We start from the raw sequence: 26,328 nt of genomic DNA, 5'->3' as shown, positions 1-26,328 counted from the left end.
CCTGCACACAGATGAAAACATCCGGTGTCGGGGGGGGAGCAGCCAATGGCAGGCGGGGACGTGGACGAGCCTCCCTAGAGTCAACAACTATGCTAGGGAGGCCCGTCCCCGTCCCAGCCTGCCATTGGCTGCTCTTCCCCGACACCGGATGTTTTCATCGGCGCACGGGGAGAAGCAGCAGCGGCGGTGCGGGAACCAGGAGCACTGCCAGGAGCGGGGTAAGTATATTACCTGTGAGGGGCCTGACACATGGGGGGCTGTTTATGATATTGGATAACCCCTTTAACTGCTGGCAACTGTCATTACATGGGGAAGAACAGTCATTCATACGATCATTTCTTCTATACAGTCTTCATCTGTCGGCAGCACATTAGCAGCACGCTTGCACAGGGCAATGTGGGGTGAGTGAACGTTCATACAAATATTTGTTCCTGATCATCGGCCCCTGTAAAACGGTCTTTTATGGGTTTTGATGTGGCTGCGGATTTGTAATGCATCATTTCCACACTACAGTGAGCATTTTGCTGATCTGAGTTACAAAGATTTTTCCACTACTTGTCAAGGAGGATTTAAAGCCCCATCCAGATGCATTGTGCTTTAAAGCGCTGTGTATTCCCAGCGTGGAAGCCACCAACATAATCTGCATGGAGAAGGCCATCAGCACCTATAATTAAATGGCGGCAGGCGCTTTTAACACTAAGATGACACTGCTTTAATAGTGCTCCCTGTAGCACATGTCTACACGCTGCTTTTACCAATACACAATCCTACACTAATTATTTCCCATGCCCTCAAGGTAGGCTACATGCACACAACCGTATGTGTTTTGCAGTCCACAAATTGCGGATCCGCAAAAAAAACGGATGACGTTCCATATGGCATCCGTTTTTTTTGCGGATCCATTGTAATAATGCCTATCCTAGTCCGAAAACTAGAAAAAAATAGGATATGCGCTATTTTTTGGATGGAGCAACGGAACGGACATACTGAGGCGGACAGCACACGGTGTGCTGTCTGCGTTTTTTGTGGACCCATTGAAGTGAATGGGTCCGCATCCTATCTGTAAAAAAAAAATGAACGGACACGGAAACAAACAACGTTCGTGTGCATGTAGCCGTAATGTGATGACGGGGCATCATCCTGCTGTGCCCATGTCTGCATCAAGGGGAATATTCGGTGCGGTTAAAAAGGTTTGCAAAAAAATAGAGGATCCTCCAGCACTTGATAAAGGTCCATATATTTACTGTCTCACATCTCTAAAACCGTCACAGGTCCAGCCAAAAGATGCCTACGGGTTTCTAACAATCACATACATGTTCTTAGTCCTAGCACGGTCTATGACATGTATACTCCGTACTTAAAGCCCCACGTAACTTCCTGTTCCAGGGGCAAAGGCGCAATCAAGACTGCTGATTAACCCATAATAGACCAAAAGAGCCCGCAGCCCATTCAGGAAACCTAATAACATCAAATTGGTAACACATTGAAATTATAGAGCAAAAACCATGGAATACATATCGATACAAATAGAACAGATCTGCCCTTTTCTTCATACCCCAGGGAAATCTAGTGTCCAATGTAGGAATCCAGAAGGCCTCGCTCACATGTACCTTATGTTCCTGATCGCCTCCCCTGCTTGGACACCTAACCTATCACTCACAGTGGATTTATTCTGCCTTGATGTAGAGTAGATTGCAGTTAGCAATGTTCTGCTATTTGTTTGCACAGTGGTCTCGTGGTGCATCCCACGTACTGGTCTGCAAGGACATACAAGCTATCACATACAGCAGGGACCCGCAACCTCTGGCACTCCAGCTGTTCTGAAACTACAACTCCCAGAATCCTCCTTTCAATTATATGGGAGTTACAAGAATAGCCAAGTAAGTATGTATGCTGGGAGTTGTAGTTTCACAACAGCTGGAGTGCCGAAGGTTGCTGATCCCTGACATACGTGGTCTGTAGCACAATTAATAAATGTTCTGATACAAAATGATCGCTCTGTGGGAAAAAAAAACATCCTTATTATTAACCATATATCTGTTCAGACCACACTTTCAATTATATGGGAGTTACAAGAATAGCCAAGTAAGTATGTATGCTGGGAGTTGTAGTTTCACAACAGCTGGAGTGCCGAAGGTTGCTGATCCCTGACATACGTGGTCTGTAGCACAATTAATAAATGTTCTGATACAAAATGATCGCTCTGTGGGAAAAAAAAACATCCTTATTATTAACCATATATCTGTTCAGACCACACTGATATGAAGATGGTATGCAACTCGGTCTGGGAAGCTCATTTTCATTTTCTAGTATGCAAACTCGAAGAAACCATATTGCCAATGGTAATGGGTCTCCTGGCTATAAAGTGTTCACCTCAGCTGTATGGCATCCTGAAAGCGGTGGACACTTTTTAGCCAGGAGACCCATTACCATTGGCAAAATTGTTTCTCCAAGTATGTACGGTATACTAATAGAGGAGAACGCGCTTCCCAGACCTGGTTGCATATGACGGGATCATATCAGTGTGGTCTGAGCAGATAGATGGTTAATGTTAAGGACATAGGGGGGGCATTTATCATTTGAGATCGTTTTCATGTCACTTTGAAGTCTTGTTTTGCATTGTGTGGTTGCACCAAATTTATGAAATGGTCCACAAATTTCATGTATTTGGTGCAATTTCATTGCGGAACACACACATCCGGTATCCGTGTTTTGCGGATCTGCAATTTGAGGACCGCAAAACACTTACGGACGTCTGACTACACACTTACGGTCGAGCCTCACTACACACTACGATCTGGCAACGGCATACACTCACCTAAAGAATTATTAGGACCCCCTTTTGCCTTCAGAACTGCCTTAATTCTACGTGGCATTGATTCAACAAGGTGCTGATAGCATTCTTTAGAAATGTTGGCCCATATTGATAGGATAGCATCTTGCAGTTGATGGAGATTTGAGGGATGCACATCCAGGGCACGAAGCTCCCGTTCCACCACATCCCAAATATGCTCTATAGGGTTGAGATCTGGTGACTGTGGAGGCCATTTTAGTACAGTGAACTCATTGTTATGTTCAAGAAACCAATTTGAAATGATTCGAGCTTTGTGACATGGTGTATTATCCTGCTGGAAGTAGCCATCAGAGGATGGGTACATGGTGGTCATGAAGGGATGGACATGGTCAGAAACAATGCTCAGGTAGCCCGTGGCATTAAAACGATGGCCAATTGGCACTAAGGGGCCTAAAGTGTGCCCAGAAAACATCCCCCACACCATTACACCACCAGCCTGCACAGTGGTAACAAGGCATGATGGATACATGTTCTCATTCTGTTTACGCCAAATTCGGACTCTACCATTTGAATGTCTCAACAGAAATCGAGACTCATCGGACCAGGCAACATTTTTCCAGTCTTCAACAGTCCAATTTTGGTGAGCTCTTGCAAATTGTAGCCTCTTTTTCCTATTTGTGGTGGAGATGAGTGGTACCCGGTGGGGTCTTCTGCTGTTGTAGCCCACCTTATTTCCTATTCTGACATTCAGTTTGGAGTTCAGGAGATTGTCTTGACCAGGACCACAACCCTACATGCATTGAAGCAACTGCCATGTGATTGGTTGTCTAGATAATCGCATTAATGAGAAATAGAACAGGTTTTCCTAATAATTCTTTAGGTGAGTGTATACTACACATTGGGGAGTGTTCCTGTCAGGCTGCTCAGTCATGATGGCATATCGTAGGCAGGATCACATCATTACTATCTATTGTAGAGCAGTACAGTGTGGACAGGGAGGAAACAGGAAGATTAATTATCATTGTTCAGCTTCCTGCTACAACATAGGCAATGCTGGAGCGTGGAGAAGACTATGTGCTGTGTCCTGTCTGCAATAGGACAAAAATTATTATTAATCCCCACCCTGTACCTAAGCCCAACCCCCTCAGTCAATCTCCAGCTGATCAGGAGGAGAGTAACCCTTTGTCCTAGTCAAGATTTCTACAAGAATCGTGCAGATTCCTGCTTTATATGCTAATCTGTGCTCAAGTCTGTTTGGATCTTGACCTAAGAACAGGACGATGCAAGGTTTGTGTGCCCTATGTGATCTTTCAACAGCTTGCAGAAATGCAGTGATAACGTGTTGTCCAAGAAAGCCAGTTTTGAAAAAGAAGCAGTTAACTAGAGGGGGATCCGCCATTCTTCAGGGCATATTGTGAGTCACTCTGGAGGACCTAACCTACACTAGACCATTGGATTTTAATATGCAATGCTTTTTCTTCACTATGGTGATATAGCGAAGGAGTTGAACACTTGGTGTCAGGTTGTCCCACAGGTTACACAAGACCACTGGGGTCCCAGTATTGGGACTCTCCCCAACACAATGGGATGCCCAACTTAGACAACCCATTCCTTAGGAACTTGGCTGCTAGTTACAATGTAACAATGTTATAATGTTCATTGACAATAACGCCCCATGCACACAACAATATCAGCAAATCACGGGTGCGGTCCGTGTGGAGTCTGCATTTTATTTGTGTATGTATAGTGTATTTTTTTTTTGTGGTTGATCCATGTCCTTTCCACATCCCGAGGTCCATTCCGCAGAAAGATAGAGCAAAATGCAGACTGCGAACCCACTGGAGTCAATGAGTCCTCAAAAAACGCGGATGCAACAAAGACAGTTTCCATAATTTGTGGATCCGCTATTTGAGAGTCACAAAACAGATACGGTTGTGTGCATTGGGCCTAAGACGCATCTTCCAAACCTTATGTAATGTCTTCTCCACTGTATGAACCATATGCAAAAAAAAAAGCAAGTTCTGTAGATAATTTCATGTCTCTCTGTTCACAGAAACATTTCATAAATCTTGCATACACAGTTGGTACAGAAATGCAGACTAACAGTTCATTTACCCTTTGTGATGTATACAAACTGTTCGGTATACATAGTCCTCTGTGTGCAGCTAAAAGGAGCTTGGCTTTGAAGATTAAAATGTATACGTGTTTCTTATCCAGCACTTGGTGGATCCAGTCATTTACATCTGGAATGAGTTCTACCCCACCAAGGGATTAAATAGTCAAAAAAAAAGGAAAAGAAAGAACTGTAGGGACTAGTGTTGCATAATCGGTACAAATTGTTTTCAGTAGACCGTTTGGTTTTATACATTGTTGAATAAGCTGTATAAATTGTTTTAGCGCAAGGTCAGATTGAGAAGACCCTGCTCCCCCTCCCCAACCACTATCCTCCATCTCCCTCTTTTCTCTGGAATGACAGCTTTAACCCATCAACTCTCCGGAGTATTCCTCTATTGTGCACAAGCTATACGTGACTGTTTGAGTCACGGATTGAACGTAACACAAGAAAAAAAAAGAAAGAACACACTGTATCTCAGGATGTTGCAACAAGCCATAAAGTCCTTTATTTGGGATTTCTGGAGCATTTACAAGTCATTCCGCACTTCTAATTTTCAACGTTTAGCTCAGCAGCTGTTGTACAACTACCATGTCCGAGAATCCCTGAAAACTTTATTATACCTCTACATCACATACCGTACCATACCGTCACACCAGAATATAGTCAGGGAGGGAAGAGTCTGTAAAGGGAAGGTATCAAAAAAGGACTATTGTTTAAATCATGTTTTTATGTTTAACACATTTTTAAAGAATTTTTGATGATGTTATTTTTACTTTTCCATGCCAATATCTATATTTAACCCCTTAAGGACCCGCGCTGTACATGTACGGCGCTGGTGGACGTGACTTAAAGGGACACTGACAGGGCCAATAAGCATATTGAGGTATATATATGGCAGTACAGGTCTTATAATGGGTATTACAATCATATAAGTATCCCCCCTGTCCACATTATACATACAGTAAACTTTAAGTTTTATAACCTGCTCCAACGGTCTTCAATCTGCCCAAGGGGCGGCGTTTCACCTCTCTTGCGCCCAGCCAGCCTCCCCCAACTGCCGCTTTGAAGTGCCGCCCAGCTCATGAATATTCAGTTTGCTGGGTGGCTTCTGCGGTCCCCACTCTGAAGCGCTTCGCTTAACAGTGCCCGGCGCATGCGCCGGATCTTGTGAAGTCCGGTACAGTAAGCGCCGCCCAGCTCATCAATATTCACTTCGCTGGGCGGCGCTTACTGTCCCCGACTTCACAAGATCCGGCGCATGCGCAGGGCACTGTTCAGCGCAGCGCTTCAGAGCGGGGACCGCAGAAGCCGCCCAGCAAACTGAATATTTATTTATTTAATTCCACTAACTTGTGACAAAAAATAAAAAATTCCAGAAACTCGCCATGCCCCTCACGGAATACCTTGGGGTGTCTTCTTTCCAAAATGGGGTCACTTGTGGGGTAGTTATACTGCCCTGGCAATTTAGGGGCCCTAATGTGTGGTTAGTAGTTTGAAATCAAAATCTGTAAAAAATGGCCGGTGAAATCCTAAAGGTGCTCTTTGGAATGTGGGCCCCTTTGCCCACCTTGGCTGCAAAAAAGTGTCACACATCTGGTATCGCCGTACTCAGGAGAAGTTGGGCAATGTGTTTTGGGGTGTCATTTTACATATACCCATGCTGGGTGATATAAATATCTTGGTCAAATGCCAACTGTGTATAAAAAAATGGGAAAAGTTGTCTTTTGCCAAGATATTTCTCTCACCCAGCATGGGTATATGTAAAATGACACCCCAAAACACATTCCCCAACTTCTCCTGAGTACGGCGATACCAGATGTGTGTCACTTTTTTGCCGCCTAGGTGGGCAAAGAGGCACACATTCCAAAGAGCACCTTTCGGATTTCACAGGCCATTTTTTACACATTTTGATTTCAAACTACTAACCACACATTAGGGCCCCTAGAATGCCAGGGCAGTATAACTACCCCACAAGTGACCCCATTTTGGAAAGAAGACACCCCAAGGTATTTCGTGATGGGCATAGTGAGTTCATGGAAGTTTTTATTTTTTGTCACAAGTTAGTGGAATATGAGACTTTGTAAGAAAAAAATAATAATAATAATAAATCATCATTTTCTGCTAACTTTTGACAAAAAATAAAAAGTTCTATGAACTCACTATGCCCATCAGCGAATACCTTAGGGTGTCTACTTTCCGAAATGGGGTCATTTGTGGGGTTTTTCTACTGTTTGGGCATTGTAGAACCTCCAGGAAACATGACAGGTGCTCAGAAAGTCAGAGCTGCTTCAAAAAGCGGAAATTCACATTTTTGTACCATAGTTTGTAAAAGCTATAACTTTTACCCAAACCATTTTTTTTTTACCCAAACATTTTTTTTTAATCAAAGACATGTAGAACAATAAATTTAGCGCAAAATTTATATATGGATGTCGTTTTTTTTGCTAAATTTTACAACTGAAAGTGAAAAATGTCATTTTTTTGCAAAAAAAATCATTAAATTTCGATTAATAACAAAAAAGTAAAAATGTCAGCAGCAATGAAATACCACCAAATGAAAGCTCTATTAGTGAGAAGAAAAGGAGGTAAAATTAATTTGGGTGGTAAGTTGCATGACCGAGCAATAAACCGCTAAAGTTGTGGAGTGCCGATTTGTAAAAAAGGGCCTGGTCACTAGGGGGGTATAAGCCTGTGGTCCTTAAGTGGTTAACCGTTTCTTATAAAAACAAACTTTTATAATATGTAAATTAGGTCTCTACCAGCAAGTAGGGCGTCTACTTGCTGGTAGCCGCCACAAAAAACCGCCCCCTCGTCGTGTTGATTGACAGGGCCAGCCGCGATCTCCTCCTCCTCCGATGACATCACCGAAAGAGAAGACGTCATCGGCTCAGGCGCACTGAGGGAGTTCTGAGGAGGCGAGCCTCCTCATCTCAGAGCGCCTGCGCCGAATGAACACAGGCACGCGATTTTTGAAATGCTGACAGGGCCGGCCGGAGGAGGAGATCGCGGCTGGCCCTGTCAATCAACACGACGAGGGGGCGTTTTTTTGTGGCGGCTACCAGCAAGTAGACGCCCTACTTGCTGGTAGAGACCTAATTTACATATTATCAAAGTTCGTTTTTATAAGAAACAGCTGAAGGAAAGTAACACCATTATATTTTTATATATCGCAGTATAAGGAATTTAACTAGCCCAAAAAAAAAAAAGACTTTAGTGGGGTGACAGAAGCCCTTTAAAGTCTATGTACAACTTTTTGTACATTTTCCATTCAGAATGCATTAGAATGCGAACTGATCAGTTTTGGGCCGCTTGGGAGAGCCCTGAACTGATCTCACAAACGGACCCAGAAACGCCAGTGTGAAAGTAGCCTTAGATGACCTGCACAAAGTGAAAGTACCAGTCACACAGCTGGAAAAACAGTTAACTCTTTGTGACAGAACGGCTCAATATTTTCAATAAAGACCAATTGAAAAAAATGATTTTTAGCCCCAAATTGGTAAAATGCAATCATATAAAATTGTCCCCAAAGGTGTACATAGACCTTAAAAGCGTATTCCAGGTTTTAGATAATGATAACCTATACGTCAATATCCAATCAGCTGTTCCGGTCCCAGTGCAATGCAGCTCAACTCCCATTCACCTTAACAGTATAATGGTGATATCTTGCAAAAACAGCTATTTGGTGGGGGTACCGGAATTTGGACTCCCACTGATCTGATATTGATGAGACAACGGGGCATATTGCTAGTATATTGTCTCAGATATCGAGAACGGAGCCCCACAAAGTGGTGGTAGGAGCACTTCGGTCCGGACACCAGTAGAAGTGTATGGGAGCCCTGAATGTCGTGCACTGCACATGACTGGCCACCACTCCCATTCACTTCTATGGGACCAGTGCTCGGCTATTTTCGGCAGCCCCATAGAAATGAATGGAGGGTAGCTGCGCATGTGCAGTGCACCCTCCACGACTTTCGTGGCTCCATTCTCGTTTTTAGACAATGGGGCATATCCTAGCCATATGCCCCCACTGTCTGAGATGAGACAACCCAGTTAAGGGGATGTATGGAGCAGGCTGCCGCGCTGAACCTGCTCCATACACAGTGGATGCCGGCTGTATAATAACCGGCCGCAATAACCGGGATCGGTGATGATGCCAGACCCATTTAATCTCTCAGATGCCGCAGTTAATAGCAATAATGGCATCTGCCCTATCCATTATGTAGTGGACAAAACTGGTTACTGCAGTGCTGTACCAAATGAAGTGAAAGGGAGTAGTGTTGCAGTTGCCAGCAACATCCACTACACAATGGATGGAGCTGTGAAGTTCCTGTGCCAGACCTAGAGCAATACAGATGATCAGCAGGGGTGCTGGGTATTGGACCCATACTGATCTGCAAGTTAAAGACCTCAAAGACCTTCAAGGGAGTCTGTCAGCAGTTTCCACTGTGATAAACTGCTGCCAGAAGAAAGTATGGGCTAAGGAGAGCTTGACAAACGTACATTTTGTGGAGTTTCTATCATCAGGCGTAGTGTGAATATGAAGTTTGATTCTGACACATTTTGCTCCTACAAGTTGTCCCAGAGGTGGAGATTTGTGGTGTAGAGCTCTCTGCTTTCAGCAGCTTCACGGCCCCTCCACTCTAGGTAACAGATGTACTTGTCTCCTGGTTGAATGCTACAGCTGTCATTCAGAGCAGAGGTGGAGAGGCTGGGAAGCAGCTAAACAGAGACGGCACCTCACAGTGAAGCGTCAAAAACGTATGCTTATATTGCCCCTACCTAGTGCTGTAAGCAGTTCAGCATGGTGAAAACTGCTGGCAGACTCCATTTAAGCACAGGAAGTACTGATGTTTTTTTTAGGAAACATACTGCGGAAATCTTAAGTTACTGAGATATTTTGTATTCATTTACACACATGGGGGCACTGCCATCTTGAAACCTATATAAACCGTGTGTCTTTACACTTGCTGTAGAAAGGAGTCAATGGAAGCAAGCACACACACAAGGTCCTTGGTTCAAGGACTCAGCAGTAATACAAGACTTCACCATTTTCATGAAGAAACAAATAAAACCAGAATCTAAAGCTGCCCATGCACATTAGATAAATGCTAGCCAAAGTTGCCAGCCAACCATCTAATGAATATTTTTGAGCAATAAAATAAAGGGCTGAACATGTTGCATCTCAGCATGCCTGATCCTTTTCTCTTCTAGCAGATAAGCAGCAGCTTTTTCCCCTCTCCCTATTGAGAACACATGCACACTCGTTCAAGCGTCCATGTTTATAGAGGGGGGGGGGGGGTTTCAGAGGAATAGCTTTCAGCCTTTACCTGCAGTACCATTCCTCACACTAACTCTGTGAAATAAAGATTCTATGGACAGTACTGCAACAGCGCCCCCACTATCTAATATATAAAGCTGAGTGTATGTGTGTGTATGTGTCACATTTACAATCACAAAATTTGGCACGCAGGTACATCAGGTGTCCAGGGAGGTTTTAGATCGGGTCTCAGCTCTCTAGGACCTACCGTTCCTGAGATATTCCCCAAAAAATGCAATAGCCTATAGAAGCCTGGTCACATGACCCTTATCAGCCAATAGAAGCTTGCAGGCCCTTAGTCTCCACATACACACAGTTTTACACCAGGTTTCCATAACAACCCAGACATTTTTCTGTCTGAGAGTGAGCTGTTCAAAGGGACATCCCTGTGTGTGGAGGTCTCTGTTAAGGGGGCAGGAAACGGTGGAGGTCACAGTTAAGGGGGCGGTCCGCTATGGAGGTCAGTGTTAAGGGGCGGGGTGCTGTAGCGGTCACTGTTAAGGGGGCGGAGTGTTGTGGAGGTCACATTTTAAGGAAATGGACCTCTGTGGAGGTCACTGTTAAGGGGGCAGGTTATTGTGGAAATCACTGTTAACGAGACGGGGTACTGTGGCGGTCACTAATAAAGGGGTGGCCGCTATGGAGGTCACTGTTAAAGGGGCGGGGTACTGTAGATGTGACTGTTATAGTGGATACTATCAATATCATTTAACGTCACACACAAACATGAAATGAAATAGATGAAATATACCCGAGCAAAGCCGGGTCCTTCTGCTAGTTGTTTTATATAGACCTAATTTGGCAAAGTCCTATGAAATACAGTAACTCTGGAATGAATCATCCCCTGGAAATGACAGACAGCTTGTTTAGTTGCCTAAGAAGTGTTCAACAAAACATTTATATTTTTGGAAAGTATGTGTTTTAACCCTTTTTTAATCTGAGAATCCCAATCAGTTTAGGAAATCCGTTTTCATTTAAATTAGGGAATTCTGAGTTAACAGAGGAGGGTTTCTCTGTTCAGGATCCTCACCTGGAGACGGTATACAAAGAGTGTCTCTCGCCCCGGAGGACCTGTCCTGCGTTACATAGACAATCCATTGATATGAATGGACACTGTGTAATGTTTCATTTTCCCTGTGGTGGCGCTGTTGGAAAACTGGACACTTACCTCCAAGTTTCCCAGCAGATTACAGCCTATTGCTGGGCGTCCTAGCCAGGGGGCACTTCATGATCTGCTTACTGTTATTGAACCCTTCTAACAAATGGGTTTTGTCTAAAGTGGAGAACCCCTTTAAACACAATTCAATAGTGACAAATCATCTATTAGTTTGTTCTACAGCTGAGATGAAAGTTGGGCGAAATGGCTGACTTTGACTATTTTAGATCAGTACATCATTTTAAAATGATACAAGAACAACCATTAGTGATGGCTGACAACAGACTCCCATCAGCCAGAAAAGTGGTTGGAGGATTTCTTTTGGCTGGTGGCGGCTGAATCTAGGTGTGTATGGCACGATCAGCTAATTACAGACTATTGCCGCTTTGCAGAAATGCATTCTGTTGGGTTATACTATGTCCCTAATCTGACAGTGTAGTCTGGCATGTTTGGTCATCCTTACGTTTGGATAGCAGCATTGTGTCCAATCCTTTTAAAGGGGTTTTTCAAGACATTTATACTAATGACCTATCCTCAGATTAGGTCATCAGTTTCTGATCTGTTGGGGTCCAAAACCCTGAAAAGGCACCGATGCTCGCAGTAGCACCGTGGCCATCTCACAGATTTCTCTAGGCTCTTTAAAGTTGGTATCCATCGTGTTATGAGAAGTGCACCTAACAAGTCTAAGAACGGGTTTCAATTCTATGCACCATATCACCGAGATCTTTCAGAAGATAAGTCCAGTGAAAGTCCAGGTGCTATCACAACTAATTACTCCTAGAACAATGGTGGTGGAGATGTACATCTGATGCAGCACTTCTTCAGGATCTGTGTAGTACAGCTCCTGAAGAAGTTCTCAAGCCATGGTCCTGGCTGATAGATCTTCCCTAATTTATGATATCTTCTGGCACAGATACAGAATGGAAAGGAACCAAACAATTCAATTACTATCATGTGGGGCCTTGCAAAGTCCTTAAAACAGGGTTGGTCCTCATGCACGAATATAACATCCAAAAAAGTCAACAAAGATGTCAAGATGCCAACCATTGTTGCATAGATCTGCCCCACAAACCCATGTTTTGGCTTGTCCTAAACCTTTTTCATGCTTGGCAAAGGCTCAATATCTAAAGAGTTAAACAGTTTTCTGTGATTTACGGGGACAATAATTGGAAGATTGGATGTATTGTGAAATGACTATGACTAGTGGTAAGGATCCCATATGAAGTGGAGCATTACCTTCTGTCGGCAGTAGAGCTGGAATCTGAGGGGTATCTCATTTTAACAGTTCAAAACCAAAATCTCAAGCAGTAAAACTCTCTTTCTTCATCATTTCCATTGAGCCACGCGGTGTTTGTCTTTACAGAGGTGGAAGAACATATTGAGCTGCCTCTTTGTGAATGACTACATCTAGTGGCTAAAAGTGGGCTAAATAAAGGGGATGACCTATCCTCAGGTTAGGTCATCAATATCAGATCAGCGGGGATCCAGCACCCAGCACCCCCGCCAATCAGCTGGTTGAAGAGAAGGCGAGCACCGTGCCAGGGCTGACTTCTCTTCACTGCTCGCCATCACAACCACAGCAGGTCTATCTACGAGCGACGCATTCGCCTCTATGGGACGGCTCAGTACTATACACTTGAATAGGAACGAGCCGTCCCATTGAAGTGAATAGGACGGGCTTCTTGTAATCACACCTGCTCTCCGCTTCGGATGAAGAGACCCCCGCTGGTCTGATAGGTCATGAATAAAAATAACTTGGACAACCCCTTTAATATGCCCTCTGTTAAAATTAGCTACATAAACCATGATCAAGACTGCCAGAGGGAAGAAAGACATTGCCATTTTTCCTATAGTTTGGGATAAATCCATAGAGAACCCTTTAAAAGGAACCTGTCACCACAAAATGCAGTGTAATCTGCAGGCAGCATGTTATAGAGCAGGAGGAGCTGAGCAGAAGGATCTATCATTTGGTGGGAAAAGATTTGGTAAGGGTGAGTTCACACCACTGCTATATATTTCCCAGCAGAACAATGGAAATAATGGAAGTGCTGGCTTCGGCACATAGTTGAGACGAATGGAGCTAAACAGAATCCATTGATTATGATGGAGTCCGTTCAATTTCCGTTCGGAATCCTGCTATTATCCTGCATGCAAGACTTTTTGTGTCCAGCTGAACTGACGGTACCTTAGGCGAAGGCTCCAGACACAGTCTCCAATGCAGATGTGTAGTATATGCCTTTAAGGCTCTGCTCTTTCTGACTTCATTGTTCACAGGGGAGGTGTTATCAGTGATCAATGGCATTCTCTGTGTAAAAGTGGATTTACAGAGCACAAAGTGAGCAAGCAATTATGTGGAAGTGACCATTCCTTTCCAATAACTGCCAGCTCATCCGTGGAGAAAAGAGCTAAATTTACATGCAGAGATCCCCTCCACTGTATCGGGATGAGTGAAGCCTACTGCCATTGTTCGTCCTCATACAGACTCACTTGGAGATTTATCAAAAATGGTGCAAAGGATAACCTGCTTAGTTGCCCATAGCAACCAATCAGATTCCACCTTTCCTCTTTTTAAGAGCAGATGCTGCTCTACTCGGATCCTCCTGCGCTATACCATGCTGCGTGCCGACTGCTCTGCTCGGATCCTTCTGTGCTATACCATTCTGCCTGCCGACTGCTCTGCTCTGATCCTCCTGCGCTATACCATGCTGCCTGCAGACTGTATTCTCTGATCCTCCTGCGCTATACCATGCTGCCTGCAGACTGTATTCTCTGATCCTCCTGCACTATACCATGCTGCTTTCAGACTGTATGCTCTGATCCTCCTGCGCTATACCATGCTGCTTGCAGACTGTATGCTCTGATCCTCCTGCGCTATACCATGCTGCTTGAAGACTGTATGCTCTGATCCTCCTGCGCTATACCATGCTGCCTGCAGACTGTATGCTCTGATCCTCCTGCGCTATACCATGCTGCCTGCAGACTCTATGCTCTGATCCTCCTGTGCTATACCATGCTGCCTGCAGACTGTATGCTGTGATCCTCCTGCGCTATACCATGCTGACTGCCGACTGCTCTGCTCAGATCCTCCTGCGCTACACCATGCTGACTGCCGACTGCTCTGCTCAGATCCTCCTGCGCTATACCATGCTGCCTGCAGACTGTATTCTCTGATCCTCATGCGCTATACCATGCTGCCTGCAGACTGCTCTGCTCTAATCCTCCTGCGCTATACCATGCTGCCTGCAGACTGCTCTGCTCGGATCCTCCTGCGCTATACCATGCTGCCTGCAGACTGCTCTGCTCAGATTCTCCTGCGCTATACCATGCTGCCCTGCTCGGATCCTCCTGCGCTATACCATGCTGCCTGCAGACTGCTCTGATCCTCCTGTGCTATACCATGCTGCCTGCAGACTGCTCTGCTACGATCCTCCTGCGCTATACCATGCTGCCTGCCGACTGCTCTGCTCCTCCTGCGCTATACCATGCTGCCTGGAGACTGTATGCTCTGATCCTCCTGCGCTATACCATGCTGCTTGCAGACTGTATGCTCTGATCCTCCTGCGCTATACCATGCTGCCTGCAGACTGCTCTGATCCTCCTGCGCTATACCATGCTGCCTGCAGACTGTATGCTCTGATCCTCCTGCGCTATACCATGCTGCCTGCCGACTGATCTGCTCCTCCTACGCTATACCATCCTGCCTGCAGACTGTATGCTCTGATCCTCCTGCGCTATACCATGCTGCTTGCACACTGTATGCTCTGATCCTCCTGCGCTATACCATGCTGCTTGCACACTGTATGCTCTGATCCTTCTGCGCTATACCATGCTGCCTGCAGACTGTATGCACTGATCCTCCTGCGCTATACCATGCTGCCTGCCGACTGCTCTGCTCTTCTCCTCCTGCGCTATACCATGCTGCCTGCAGACTGTATGTTCTGATCCTCCTGCGCTATACCATGCTGCCTGCAGACTGTATGCTCTGATCCTCCTGCGCTATACCATGCTGCCTGCAGACTGTATGCTCTGATCCTCCTGCGCTATACCATGCTGCCTGCAGACTGTATGCTCTGATCCTCCTGCGCTATACCATGCTGCCTGCAGACTGTATGCTCTGATCCTCCTGCGCTATACCATGCTGCCTGCAGACTGTATGCTCTGATCCTCCTGCGCTATACCATGCTACCTGCAGACTGTATGCGCTGATCCTCCTGCGCTATACCATGCTGCCTGCAGACTGTATGCTCTGATCCTCCTGCGCTATACCATGCTGCCTGCAGACTGTATGCTCTGATCCTCCTGCGCTATACCATGCTGCCTGCAGACTGTATGATCTGATCCTCCTGTGCTATACCATGCTGCCTGCAGACTGTATGCTCTGATCCTCCTGCGCTATACCATGCTGCCTGCAGACTGTATGCTCTGATCCTCCAGAGCTATACCATGCTGCCTGCAGACTGTATGCACTGATCCTCCTGCGTTATACCATGCTGCCTGCAGACTGTATACTCTGATCCTCCTGCGCTATACCATGCTGCCTGCAGACTGTATGCTCTGATCCTCCTGCGCTATACCATGCTGCCTGCAGACTGTATGCTCTGATCCTCCTGCGCTATACCATGCTGCCTGCAGACCGTATGCTCTGATCCTCCTGCGCTATACCATGCTGCCTGCAGACTGTATGCTCTGATCCTCCTGCGCTATACCATGCTGCCTGCAGACTGTATGCTCTGATCCTCCTGCGCTATACCATGCTGCCTGCAGACTGTATGCTCTGATCCTCCTGCGCTATACCATGCTGCCTGCAGACTGTATGCTCTGATCCTCCTGCGCTATACCATGCTACCTGCAGACTGTATGCGCTGATCCTCCTGCGCTATACCATGCTGCCTGCAGACTGTATGCTCTGATCCTCCTGCGCTATACCATGCTGCCTGCAGACTGTATGCTCTGATCCTCCTGCGCTATACCATGCTGCCTGCAGACTGTATGATCTGATCCTCCTGTGCTATACCATGCTGCCTGCAGACTGTATGCTCTGATCCTCCTGCGCTATACCATGCTGCCTGCAGACTGTATGCTCTGATCCTCCAGAGCTATACCATGCTGCCTGCAGACTGTATGCACTGATCCTCCTGCGTTATACCATGCTGCCTGCAGACTGTATACTCTGATCCTCCTGCGCTATACCATGCTGCCTGCAGACTGTATGCTCTGATCCTCCTGCGCTATACCATGCTGCCTGCCGACTGCTCTGCTCCTCCTGCGGCGCTATACCATGCTGCCTGCAGACTGTATGCTCTGATCCTCCCGCGCTATACCATGCTGCCTGCAGACTGTATGCTCTGTTCCTCCTGCGCTATACCATGCTGCCTGCAGACTGTATGCTCTGATCCTCCTGCGCTATACCATGCTGCCTGCAGACTGTATGCTCTGATCCTTCTGCACTATACCATGCTGCCTGCAGACTGTATGCTCTGATCCTCTTGCACTATACCATGCTGCCTGCAGACTGTATGCTCTGATCCTTCTGCGCTATACCATGCTGCCTGCAGACTGTATGCTCTGATCCTCTTGCACTATACCATGCTGCCTGCAGACTGTATGCTCTGATCCTCCAGAGCTATACCATGCTGCCTGCAGACTGTATGCACTGATCCTCCTGCGTTATACCATGCTGCCTGCAGACTGTATACTCTGATCCTCCTGCGCTATACCATGCTGCCTGCAGACTGTATGCTCTGATCCTCCTGCGCTATACCATGCTGCCTGCCGACTGCTCTGCTCCTCCTGCGGCGCTATACCATGCTGCCTGCAGACTGTATGCTCTGATCCTCCAGCGCTATACCATGCTGCCTGCAGACTGTATGCTCTGTTCCTCCTGCGCTATACCATGCTGCCTGCAGACTGTATGCTCTGATCCTCCTGCGCTATACCATGCTGCCTGCAGACTGTATGCTCTGATCCTCTTACGCTATACCATGCTGCCTGCAGACTGTATGCTCTGATCCTCCTGCGCTATACCATGCTGCCTGCAGACTGTATGCTCTGATCCTCTTACGCTATACCATGCTGCCTGCAGACTGTATGCTCTGATCCTCCAGAGCTATACCATGCTGCCTGCAGACTGTATGCACTGATCCTCCTGCGTTATACCATGCTGCCTGCAGACTGTATACTCTGATCCTCCTGCGCTATACCATGCTGCCTGCAGACTGTATACTCTGATCCTCCTGCGCTATACCATGCTGCCTGCAGACTGTATGCTCTGATCCTCCTGGGCTATACTATGCTGCCTGCAGACTATATGCTCTGATCCTCCTGTGCTATACCATGCTGCCTGCAGACTGTATGCTCTGATCCTCCTGCGCTATACCATGCTGCCTGCAGACTGTATGCTCTGATCCTCCTGGGCTATACTATGCTGCCTGCAGACTGTATGCTCAGATCCTCCTGCGCCATACCATGCTGCCTGCAGACTGTATGCTCTGATCCTCCTGCGCTATACCATGCTGCCTGCAGACTGTATGCTCTGATCCTCCTGGGCTATACCATGCTGCCTGCAGACTGTATGCTCTGATCCTCCTGCGCTATACCATGCTGCCTGCAGACTGTATGCTCTGATCCTCCTGCGCTATACCATGCTGCCTGCAGACTGCTCTGATCCTCCTGCGCTATACCATGCTGCCTGCAGACTGTATGCTCTGATCCTCTTGCGCTATACCATGCTGCCTGCAGACTGTATACTCTGATCCTCCTGCGCTATACCATGCTGCCTGCAGACTGTATGCTCTGATCCTCCTGCGCTATACCATGCTGCCTGCCGACTGCTCTGCTCCTCCTGCGGCGCTATACCATGCTGCCTGCAGACTGTATGCTCTGATCCTCCCGCGCTATACCATGCTGCCTGCAGACTGTATGCTCTGTTCCTCCTGCGCTATACCATGCTGCCTGCAGACTGTATGCTCTGATCCTCCTGCGCTATACCATGCTGCCTGCAGACTGTATGCTCTGATCCTCCTGCGCTATACCATGCTGCCTGCAGACTGTATGCTCTGATCCTCTTGCACTATACCATGCTGCCTGCAGACTGTATGCTCTGATCCTCCAGAGCTATACCATGCTGCCTGCAGACTGTATGCACTGATCCTCCTGCGTTATACCATGCTGCCTGCAGACTGTATACTCTGATCCTCCTGCGCTATACCATGCTGCCTGCCGACTGCTCTGCTCCTCCTGCGGCGCTATACCATGCTGCCTGCAGACTGTATGCTCTGATCCTCCCGCGCTATACCATGCTGCCTGCAGACTGTATGCTCTGTTCCTCCTGTGCTATACCATGCTGCCTGCAGACTGTATGCTCTGATCCTCCTGCGCTATACCATGCTGCCTGCAGACTGTATGCTCTGATCCTCTTACGCTATACCATGCTGCCTGCAGACTGTATGCTCTGATCCTCCAGAGCTATACCATGCTGCCTGCAGACTGTATGCACTGATCCTCCTGCGTTATACCATGCTGCCTGCAGACTGTATACTCTGATCCTCCTGCGCTATACCATGCTGCCTGCAGACTGTATACTCTGATCCTCCTGCGCTATACCATGCTGCCTGCAGACTGTATGCTCTGATCCTCCTGGGCTATACTATGCTGCCTGCAGACTGTATGCTCTGATCCTCCTGTGCTATACCATGCTGCCTGCAGACTGTATGCTCTGATCCTCCTGCGCTATACCATGCTGCCTGCAGACTGTATGCTCTGATCCTCCTGCGCTATACCATGCTGCCTGCAGACTGTATGCTCTGATCCTCCTGCGCTATACCATGCTGCCTGCAGACTGCTCTGATCCTCCTGCACTATACCATGCTGCCTGCAGACTGTATGCTCTGATCCTCCTGCGCTATACCATGCTGCCTGCAGGCTGTATGCTCTGATCCTCCTGTGCTATACCATGCTGCCTGCAGACTGTATGCTCTGATCCTCCCGCGTTATACCATGCTGCCTGCAGACTGTATGCTCTGATCCTCCTGGGCTATACTATGCTGCCTGCAGACTGTATGCTCTGATCCTCCCGCGCTATACCATGCTGCCTGCAGACTGTATGCTCTGTTCCTCCTGTGCTATACCATGCTGCCTGCAGACTGTATGCTCTGATCCTCCTGCGCTATACCATGCTGCCTGCAGACTGTATGCTCTGATCCTCTTACGCTATACCATGCTGCCTGCAGACTGTATGCTCTGATCCTCCAGAGCTATACCATGCTGCCTGCAGACTGTATGCACTGATCCTCCTGCGTTATACCATGCTGCCTGCAGACTGTATACTCTGATCCTCCTGCGCTATACCATGCTGCCTGCAGACTGTATACTCTGATCCTCCTGCGCTATACCATGCTGCCTGCAGACTGTATGCTCTGATCCTCCTGGGCTATACTATGCTGCCTGCAGACTGTATGCTCTGATCCTCCTGTGCTATACCATGCTGCCTGCAGACTGTATGCTCTGATCCTCCTGCGCTATACCATGCTGCCTGCAGACTGTATGCTCTGATCCTCCTGGGCTATACTATGCTGCCTGCAGACTGTATGCTCTGATCCTCCTGTGCTATACCATGCTGCCTGCAGACTGTATGCTCTGATCCTCCTGGGCTATACCATGCTGCCTGCAGACTGTATGCTCTGATCCTCCTGCGCTATACCATGCTGCCTGCAGACTGTATGCTCTGATCCTCCTGTGCTATACCATGCTGCCTGCAGACTGTATGCTCTGCTCCTCCTGGGCTATACCATGCTGCCTGCAGACTGTATGCTCTGCTCCTCCTGGGCTATACCATGCTGCCTGCAGACTGTATGCGCTGCTCCTCCTGGGCTATACCATGCTGCCTGCAGACTGTATGCTCTGATCCTCCAGAGCTATACCATGCTGCCTGCAGACTGTATGCACTGATCCTCCTGCGTTATACCATGCTGCCTGCAGACTGTATACTCTGATCCTCCTGGGCTATACCATGCTGCCTGCAGACTGTATGCTCTGATCCTCCTGCGCTATACCATGCTGCCTGCAGACTGTATGCTCTGATCCTCCTGTGCTATACCATGCTGCCTGCAGACTGTATGCTCTGCTCCTCCTGGGCTATACCATGCTGCCTGCAGACTGTATGCTCTGCTCCTCCTGGGCTATACCATGCTGCCTGCAGACTGTATGCGCTGCTCCTCCTGGGCTATACCATGCTGCCTGCAGACTGTATGCTCTGATCCTCCTGCGCTATACCATGCTGCCTGCAGACTGCTCTGCATTTCGTGGTGACAGCTCCTCTTTACGTGTACCAAGTGGATGATGTATGATGAGCAAACAGAGCGCACTCCCCCAGCGGGCATCATATTAAGAAACTGGAGCACGTTGTACCCATTTGTCAATGGAGAGCCCCTGCCAATTCTTCCCTTCAATACAGGTAGGTTACAAAGACCAGCTAACTACTTTGCATTGTTCGATTTTCAGACTTTTTTCCCCACATACCTTCCTGCTGAAACTACAACCTCCAGCATGCTCTTACAGTCTCCAGCTGGGAGTTGTAGACCACTAACGTAGCGATATTAGCTCTTAATCTACTCACGTAAAGGCTGCTGTGCTTGTCCCCGAAGAAGGTGAAGGCTCTGGAGATGGGTAGTAGTCCAGATCCGCCGTCATCCTGCCTGCGGGTCACCGAGTCGCCTTCTTGTGGACCAAATGGGTAGAAATCTGACAAAGGCACCAAGCTATGGGCACCGGAAAATACATGCCACACAAACAAAAGATGGACCAATGACCCCATTCCCAAATGTGACAAAATATGGCGCTGCCCAGGGTGGCACGCAGAGGACTCTAGCTCAGGGGGGATTAGGAGTACAAGCCTCTCATGTTAAGGCTGTGGCGGTCCTCCACAGGTATTATTCTCACCCTCCTCTGCTGTCAGAGATGAATGGAAGTGATGTGTGGATTATGCACAGATCCCCTCCATCTCTCAGTGCATTACCCTATACAGCTGCTGTCCTATGCCTGAGATGCCCATGTATGCCAGGCTGCCCCTGCACTTCCTGAGATGCCCATGCATGCCAGCCTGAGCCCCGGGAACTTTCTCTGTCTCCCGTGCAGCCCGCAGCTCAGTGACACTGAATTCTCTCTCTGTTCACAACTGACTGGGGGGTTCTGTCCCCTCCCCCAATACTCTAACAAACCCCCCACCCCCCCCGGAATGAGAGGTGGGGGCCCCTACCAATCAGGAGCCACCCTCTCCGCCGTGACGCCGTCTCTTAAAGAGACCGGGAAGGCCGAGCTTCAAGTGGTTAAAGTTTTGGACAGGAGCTCTGGAATGTGTCGGTCCTTCCGCAAAGCATCCCGGGACTTGTAGTCCCCAGGCTGCCTGAACCTTATGAGCACGACTATGGGTCACTTTTTATCGGTGGAACTACAGCTCCCAGCATGCCCTGCAGCCGGCCATCCTCGGGTTGTAGAGCGCTGAGTACACGGTGCAGGCAGTTACCTCTGGTCCTGATGGAGTTGTCACCCAGCTTTCCCTGATGGACCCCTACTCATGCAGCTTTTAGAAGTCCTTGGTTCACACCTGTCTTTACTTCTGGTCTGCGTTTTTGGTTACATCCACCCTGTATAGATATGCTGCTGATGTGTTGTCACAGTGTATCGGGGCAGGTTCACAAGGGGTGCATCACATCTGCAACCTGCAAAGTAGTAGAGGTTTTAGGCCTCATTCACACGAGCGATACGGATTGACTCAGGGTGCGTTCAGTGAAACTCGCACCATTTCGCAAGCAAGTCCAGTCAGTTTTGTCTGCGATTGCGTTCAGTGTTTTCAGTTTTTTCCTCGCGGGTTGCATCCGGACTGCGTCCAGGTTACATCCGGATTAGGCCTCATGCACACGAATGTATTTTCTTTCCGTGTCCGTTCCTATTTTTTTGTTTTTTTTGCGGACCGTATACCTAACCATTCATTTCAATGGGTCCGCAAAAAAAACGGAAGTTACTCCATGTGCATTCCGTTTCCGTACTTCCGTTTTGCAAAAAAATAGAACATGTCATATTATTGTCCGCATTACGGACAAGGATAGTCCTGTTCTGTTAGGGGCCAGCTGTTCTGCAAAATGCAGAATGCACACTAACGTCATCCGTATTTTTTGCGGACCGTAAAATACATACGGTCGTGCGCAGGAGGCCTTACAATGCGTTTTTCACTGAAGCCCCATTCACTTCTGTGGGGCCAGGGCTGCGTGAAAAACGCTGAATATAGAACATGCTGTGATTCTCACGCTACTCAGAACTTATGCGTGAAAAACACCGCTCATGTACACAGACCCTTTGCAATGAATGGGATAGGATTCAGTGAGGGTGCTACGCGTTCACTTCACGCATCGCACCCACGCAGAAAAGTCGCTCATGTGAAAGGGACCTTAAGCAATCTGTGCGGATGTGATCTGCAGCATGGCAAAAACCCAATGCAGTTCATGCTAATTTTGCCGCTGCTGCGTTTTTTTGCTGTATTTCACATCCGTGTTGACGTCCCCTACAGTATCAGCAAAGTGGATGACATTTTTTTCCAAATCTCATCCACAATTTGAAAAAATAAAAATCTGCAGCGTAATTGTCCTGCAGTGTACACTTTTAAAGGGAATGTGTCATCAGAAAACGACCAATTGTTTAAATCGCGTTTTCATGTTTAGAATTTTCGATAATGTTATTTGTAATTTCCCATGACAATATCTATATATTTTTTTTAAATCTTTAAAATCCTGCAGTTTTCGCCCCGGCCACTAGGCCTAACAATAGGCGCCACTTCTTGGTCTGTACAGATCACTTTTTATCAGTTTTTTTATTTCATGCAGGATTAGGCCTCATGCACACGACCGTATGTATTTTACGGTCCGCAAAAAAAACGGATGACATCCGTGTGCATTCCGTATTTTGCAGAACGGAACAGCTGGCCACAGTAGGACACGTGCTGGAAGAGGAACAGGGCTGGGACAAGGTAGTTTGGTGCTGTAGGCAGATTACGCTAATGGCGCCCCCTTTGTAGAACTCTGCCATATACTGTAAGAAGGCACCAGAGTGTAATAACAGTGTAATCAGGGGCAGGCCTTTAGTCCACCGCAGGACCCCCTTTTTCATACTAGGCCACGTCTCTAACTGCCCAAAAGCATAACTATACATACCCAGTCCTCTTTATGCCCACACATAGTAATTATTCCCCCTTGTGCCAGCACACAGTAGTAATGCCCAAACTGTGCCCCCTTCACAGTAATAATGCCCATATATGCCCCTTCACAGTAATAATGACCAGATTGTACCCCTTACAGTAGTTATGCCTACATTGTGCCCCCTTTACAGTAGTTATGTCCACATTGTGCCCCCTTCACAGTAGTTATGGCCAGATATCTGCCCCCTTTACAGTGGGTATGCCCAGATATCTGCCCCTTCACAGTGGTTACGCCCAGATATGTCCTCTCACTGCAGTTGTGCCTAGATGTGCCTCCTCACAGTAGTTATGCCCCCTCACAGTAGTTATGCCTCCTCACAGTAGTTATGCCTACATTGTGCCCCCTTGACAGTAGTAATGCCCACATGTGCCCTCTTCACAGTAGTTATGGCCAGATGTGCCCCCTAACAGTAGTTATGGCCAGATGTGCCCCTTTAAGTAGTTATGTCCAGATATGTACCTCCTCATAGTACTTATGCCAAAACATGTGCCCCCTTCACAGTAGTTATGCACAGATATGTGCCCCTTCACAGGAAATACTCACCTGATTCCTCCAATGATCACAGCTCAGCTGCCGGCGCTCCCCAGCAGGCATGATACTGTTACACACCGTGCTTGCTGTGGAGGAGGAGACGACACCGGTTCCCTGCCTGCTCCGCTCCTCCTACACAGAACAGCAGCGCAGCTCCATGTGTGACAGATATCGTGGAGCGCCGTCTGCTGAGGTGAATGTAGAAGCGAGGAATGGATGGCCCCTTGCTTCACCATCACAGGCAAATGTTCATGGGTCTTGAACAATTTTCTCAGACATCCTCTATAAAGACCAAGCAGATCTTGGGGCTACTTTTTTATGTGATGATGATTAATGGAACCATGTAGGTATATAAAGTTTTGAGAAAATGTTCAAGAAAATTATTTGTGTAAAGCCTCATGCACACGACCGTTGTGTGCATCCGAGGCCGTTGTTCCGTTTTCCGTTTTTTTCCACGGACCCATTGACTTTCAATGGGTCCGTGGAAAAATCGTAAAATGCACCGTTTGGCATCCGCGTCCGTGATCCGTGTTTCCAGTCCGTGAAAAAAATATGACCTGTCCTATTTTTTTCACGGACAACGGTTCACAGACCCATTCAAGTAAAAAATCACGGATGCACACAAGATTGTCATCCGTGTCCGTGATCCGTGTCCGTTTTTTCCTATCATTTCAAAGGCAAACTTGACTTAGATTTCTTTGTTCATTTTTCATGTCCGTGGATCCTCCAAAAATCAAGGAGGACCCACGGAAGAAAAAACGGATACGGATCACAAAACAACGGAAACCGTTTTTGCGGACCGCAAAAAAAAGTCAGTGTGCATGAGGCTTAAGGGAAATGGAAAAAAATGCATTTCTGCCTTTGTTTTGTTTTATTTTTACAGCCTTCATGGGGAGGTAAAAATTACATGTCACCTTTATTCTTCAGGTCAGTGCAATTTCAATTATGCTTAGCGTTTTTATTATTTTTATATTTTAAAATGTGTTTGGGGGAGGGGGGGTTTGATATGTGAACATATTGTTTTGTAATCTGATTGATATGTTCTGTTAAAGAAAATGAAAATGGAACTCTGTATCACCCATATGCTGATTTTGTAACCTTTTGTCGATACATTACCATGTGCTGGTGAAACAAATAAAAATTATTAAAATAAATAAATAAATAGAAACCTAGAAACATAGAATGTGTCGGCAGATAAGAACCATTTGGCCCATCTAGTCTGCCCAATATACTGAATACTATGGATAGCCCCTGGCCCTATCTTATATGAAGGATGGCCTTATGCCTATCCCATGCATTCTTAAACTCCTTCACTGTATTTGCAGCTACCACTTCTGCAGGAAGGCTATTCCATGCATCCACTACTCTCTCAGTAAAGTAATACTTCCTGATATTACTTTTAAACCTTTGCCCCTCTAATTTAAACCTATGTCCTCTTGTAGCAGTTTTTCTTCTTTTAAATATTCTCTCCTCCTTTACCGAGTTGATTCCCTTTATGTATTTAAAAGTTTCTATCATATCCCCTCTGTCTCGTCTTTCTTCCAAGCTATACATGTTAAGGTCCTTTAACCTTTCCTGGTAAGTTTTATCCTGCAATCCATGTACTAGTTTAGTAGCTCTTCTCTGAACTCTCTCTAGAGTATCTATATCCTTCTGGAGATATGGCCTCCAGTACTGCGCACAATACTCCAAGTGAGGTCTCACTAGTGCTCTGTACAGCGGCATGAGCACCTCCCTCTTTCTGCTAGTAAAAAGTCGACTCTGGTGGGACTCGAACCCACAACCTTTGAATCACTACAGATTATTCTAGAAGTCCAATGCGCTATCCATTGCGCCACAGAGCCTGTGTAGTAAATGTGTTATATTTTTTAAAACTATTTATTCACTCTTGTATTAGTTTAATAACAACAAAAACAAACAAAAAAATGCTAAAAAAAAAGGAAAAATGTGAAAAAATGTAAACAAAAATCCATGGAAGTGCTAAAAAAGAACACTAAAAAGTGCAAAAAAAATAAATAAAAGACTATAGTTTACTAATCAAAATATGCTGTAAATCTTGCACAATTTACGTCAATAAAACAAGCATACATGCTTTTCACCACATTTATGAAGTGTTTTAGAAACTTTTTAATAGCTCTCTGACGAGGGGTGACTTAGCTTGAAAGGACT

At 46.8% G+C, this 26,328-nt stretch overlaps 1 protein-coding gene and 1 non-coding gene across 4 annotated transcripts in view; both read right to left on the bottom strand.

Moving 5' to 3' along the window:
• The window catches only part of SNED1 (sushi, nidogen and EGF like domains 1), a 149,209-nt gene extending 127,650 nt beyond the window's left edge, over positions 1-21,559 (bottom strand). For all 3 annotated transcript variants that reach the window (XM_044290710.1, XM_044290709.1, XM_044290711.1), the window contains exon 1: positions 20,997-21,559. In XM_044290710.1, the coding sequence (XP_044146645.1) occupies positions 20,997-21,194 (198 nt within the window). In that variant the 5' untranslated portion in view covers positions 21,195-21,559. The remainder of the gene's footprint in view (positions 1-20,996) is intronic.
• Positions 21,560-25,915: 4,356 nt separating this feature from the next.
• TRNAR-UCU lies at positions 25,916-26,003 on the bottom strand. Its single transcript is given in 2 exon segments — positions 25,916-25,951; positions 25,967-26,003. It is a non-coding gene; the product is annotated as a tRNA-Arg (tRNA).
• Between the last annotated feature and the right edge of the window lie 325 nt (positions 26,004-26,328).

This window comes from Bufo gargarizans, chromosome 4 (genome assembly GCF_014858855.1).
Source record: "Bufo gargarizans isolate SCDJY-AF-19 chromosome 4, ASM1485885v1, whole genome shotgun sequence".
Lineage (NCBI taxonomy): Eukaryota > Metazoa > Chordata > Amphibia > Anura > Bufonidae > Bufo > Bufo gargarizans.
Note: the sequence above shows the minus strand (reverse complement) of the source record. Positions and strands in the feature narration are given on the sequence as shown.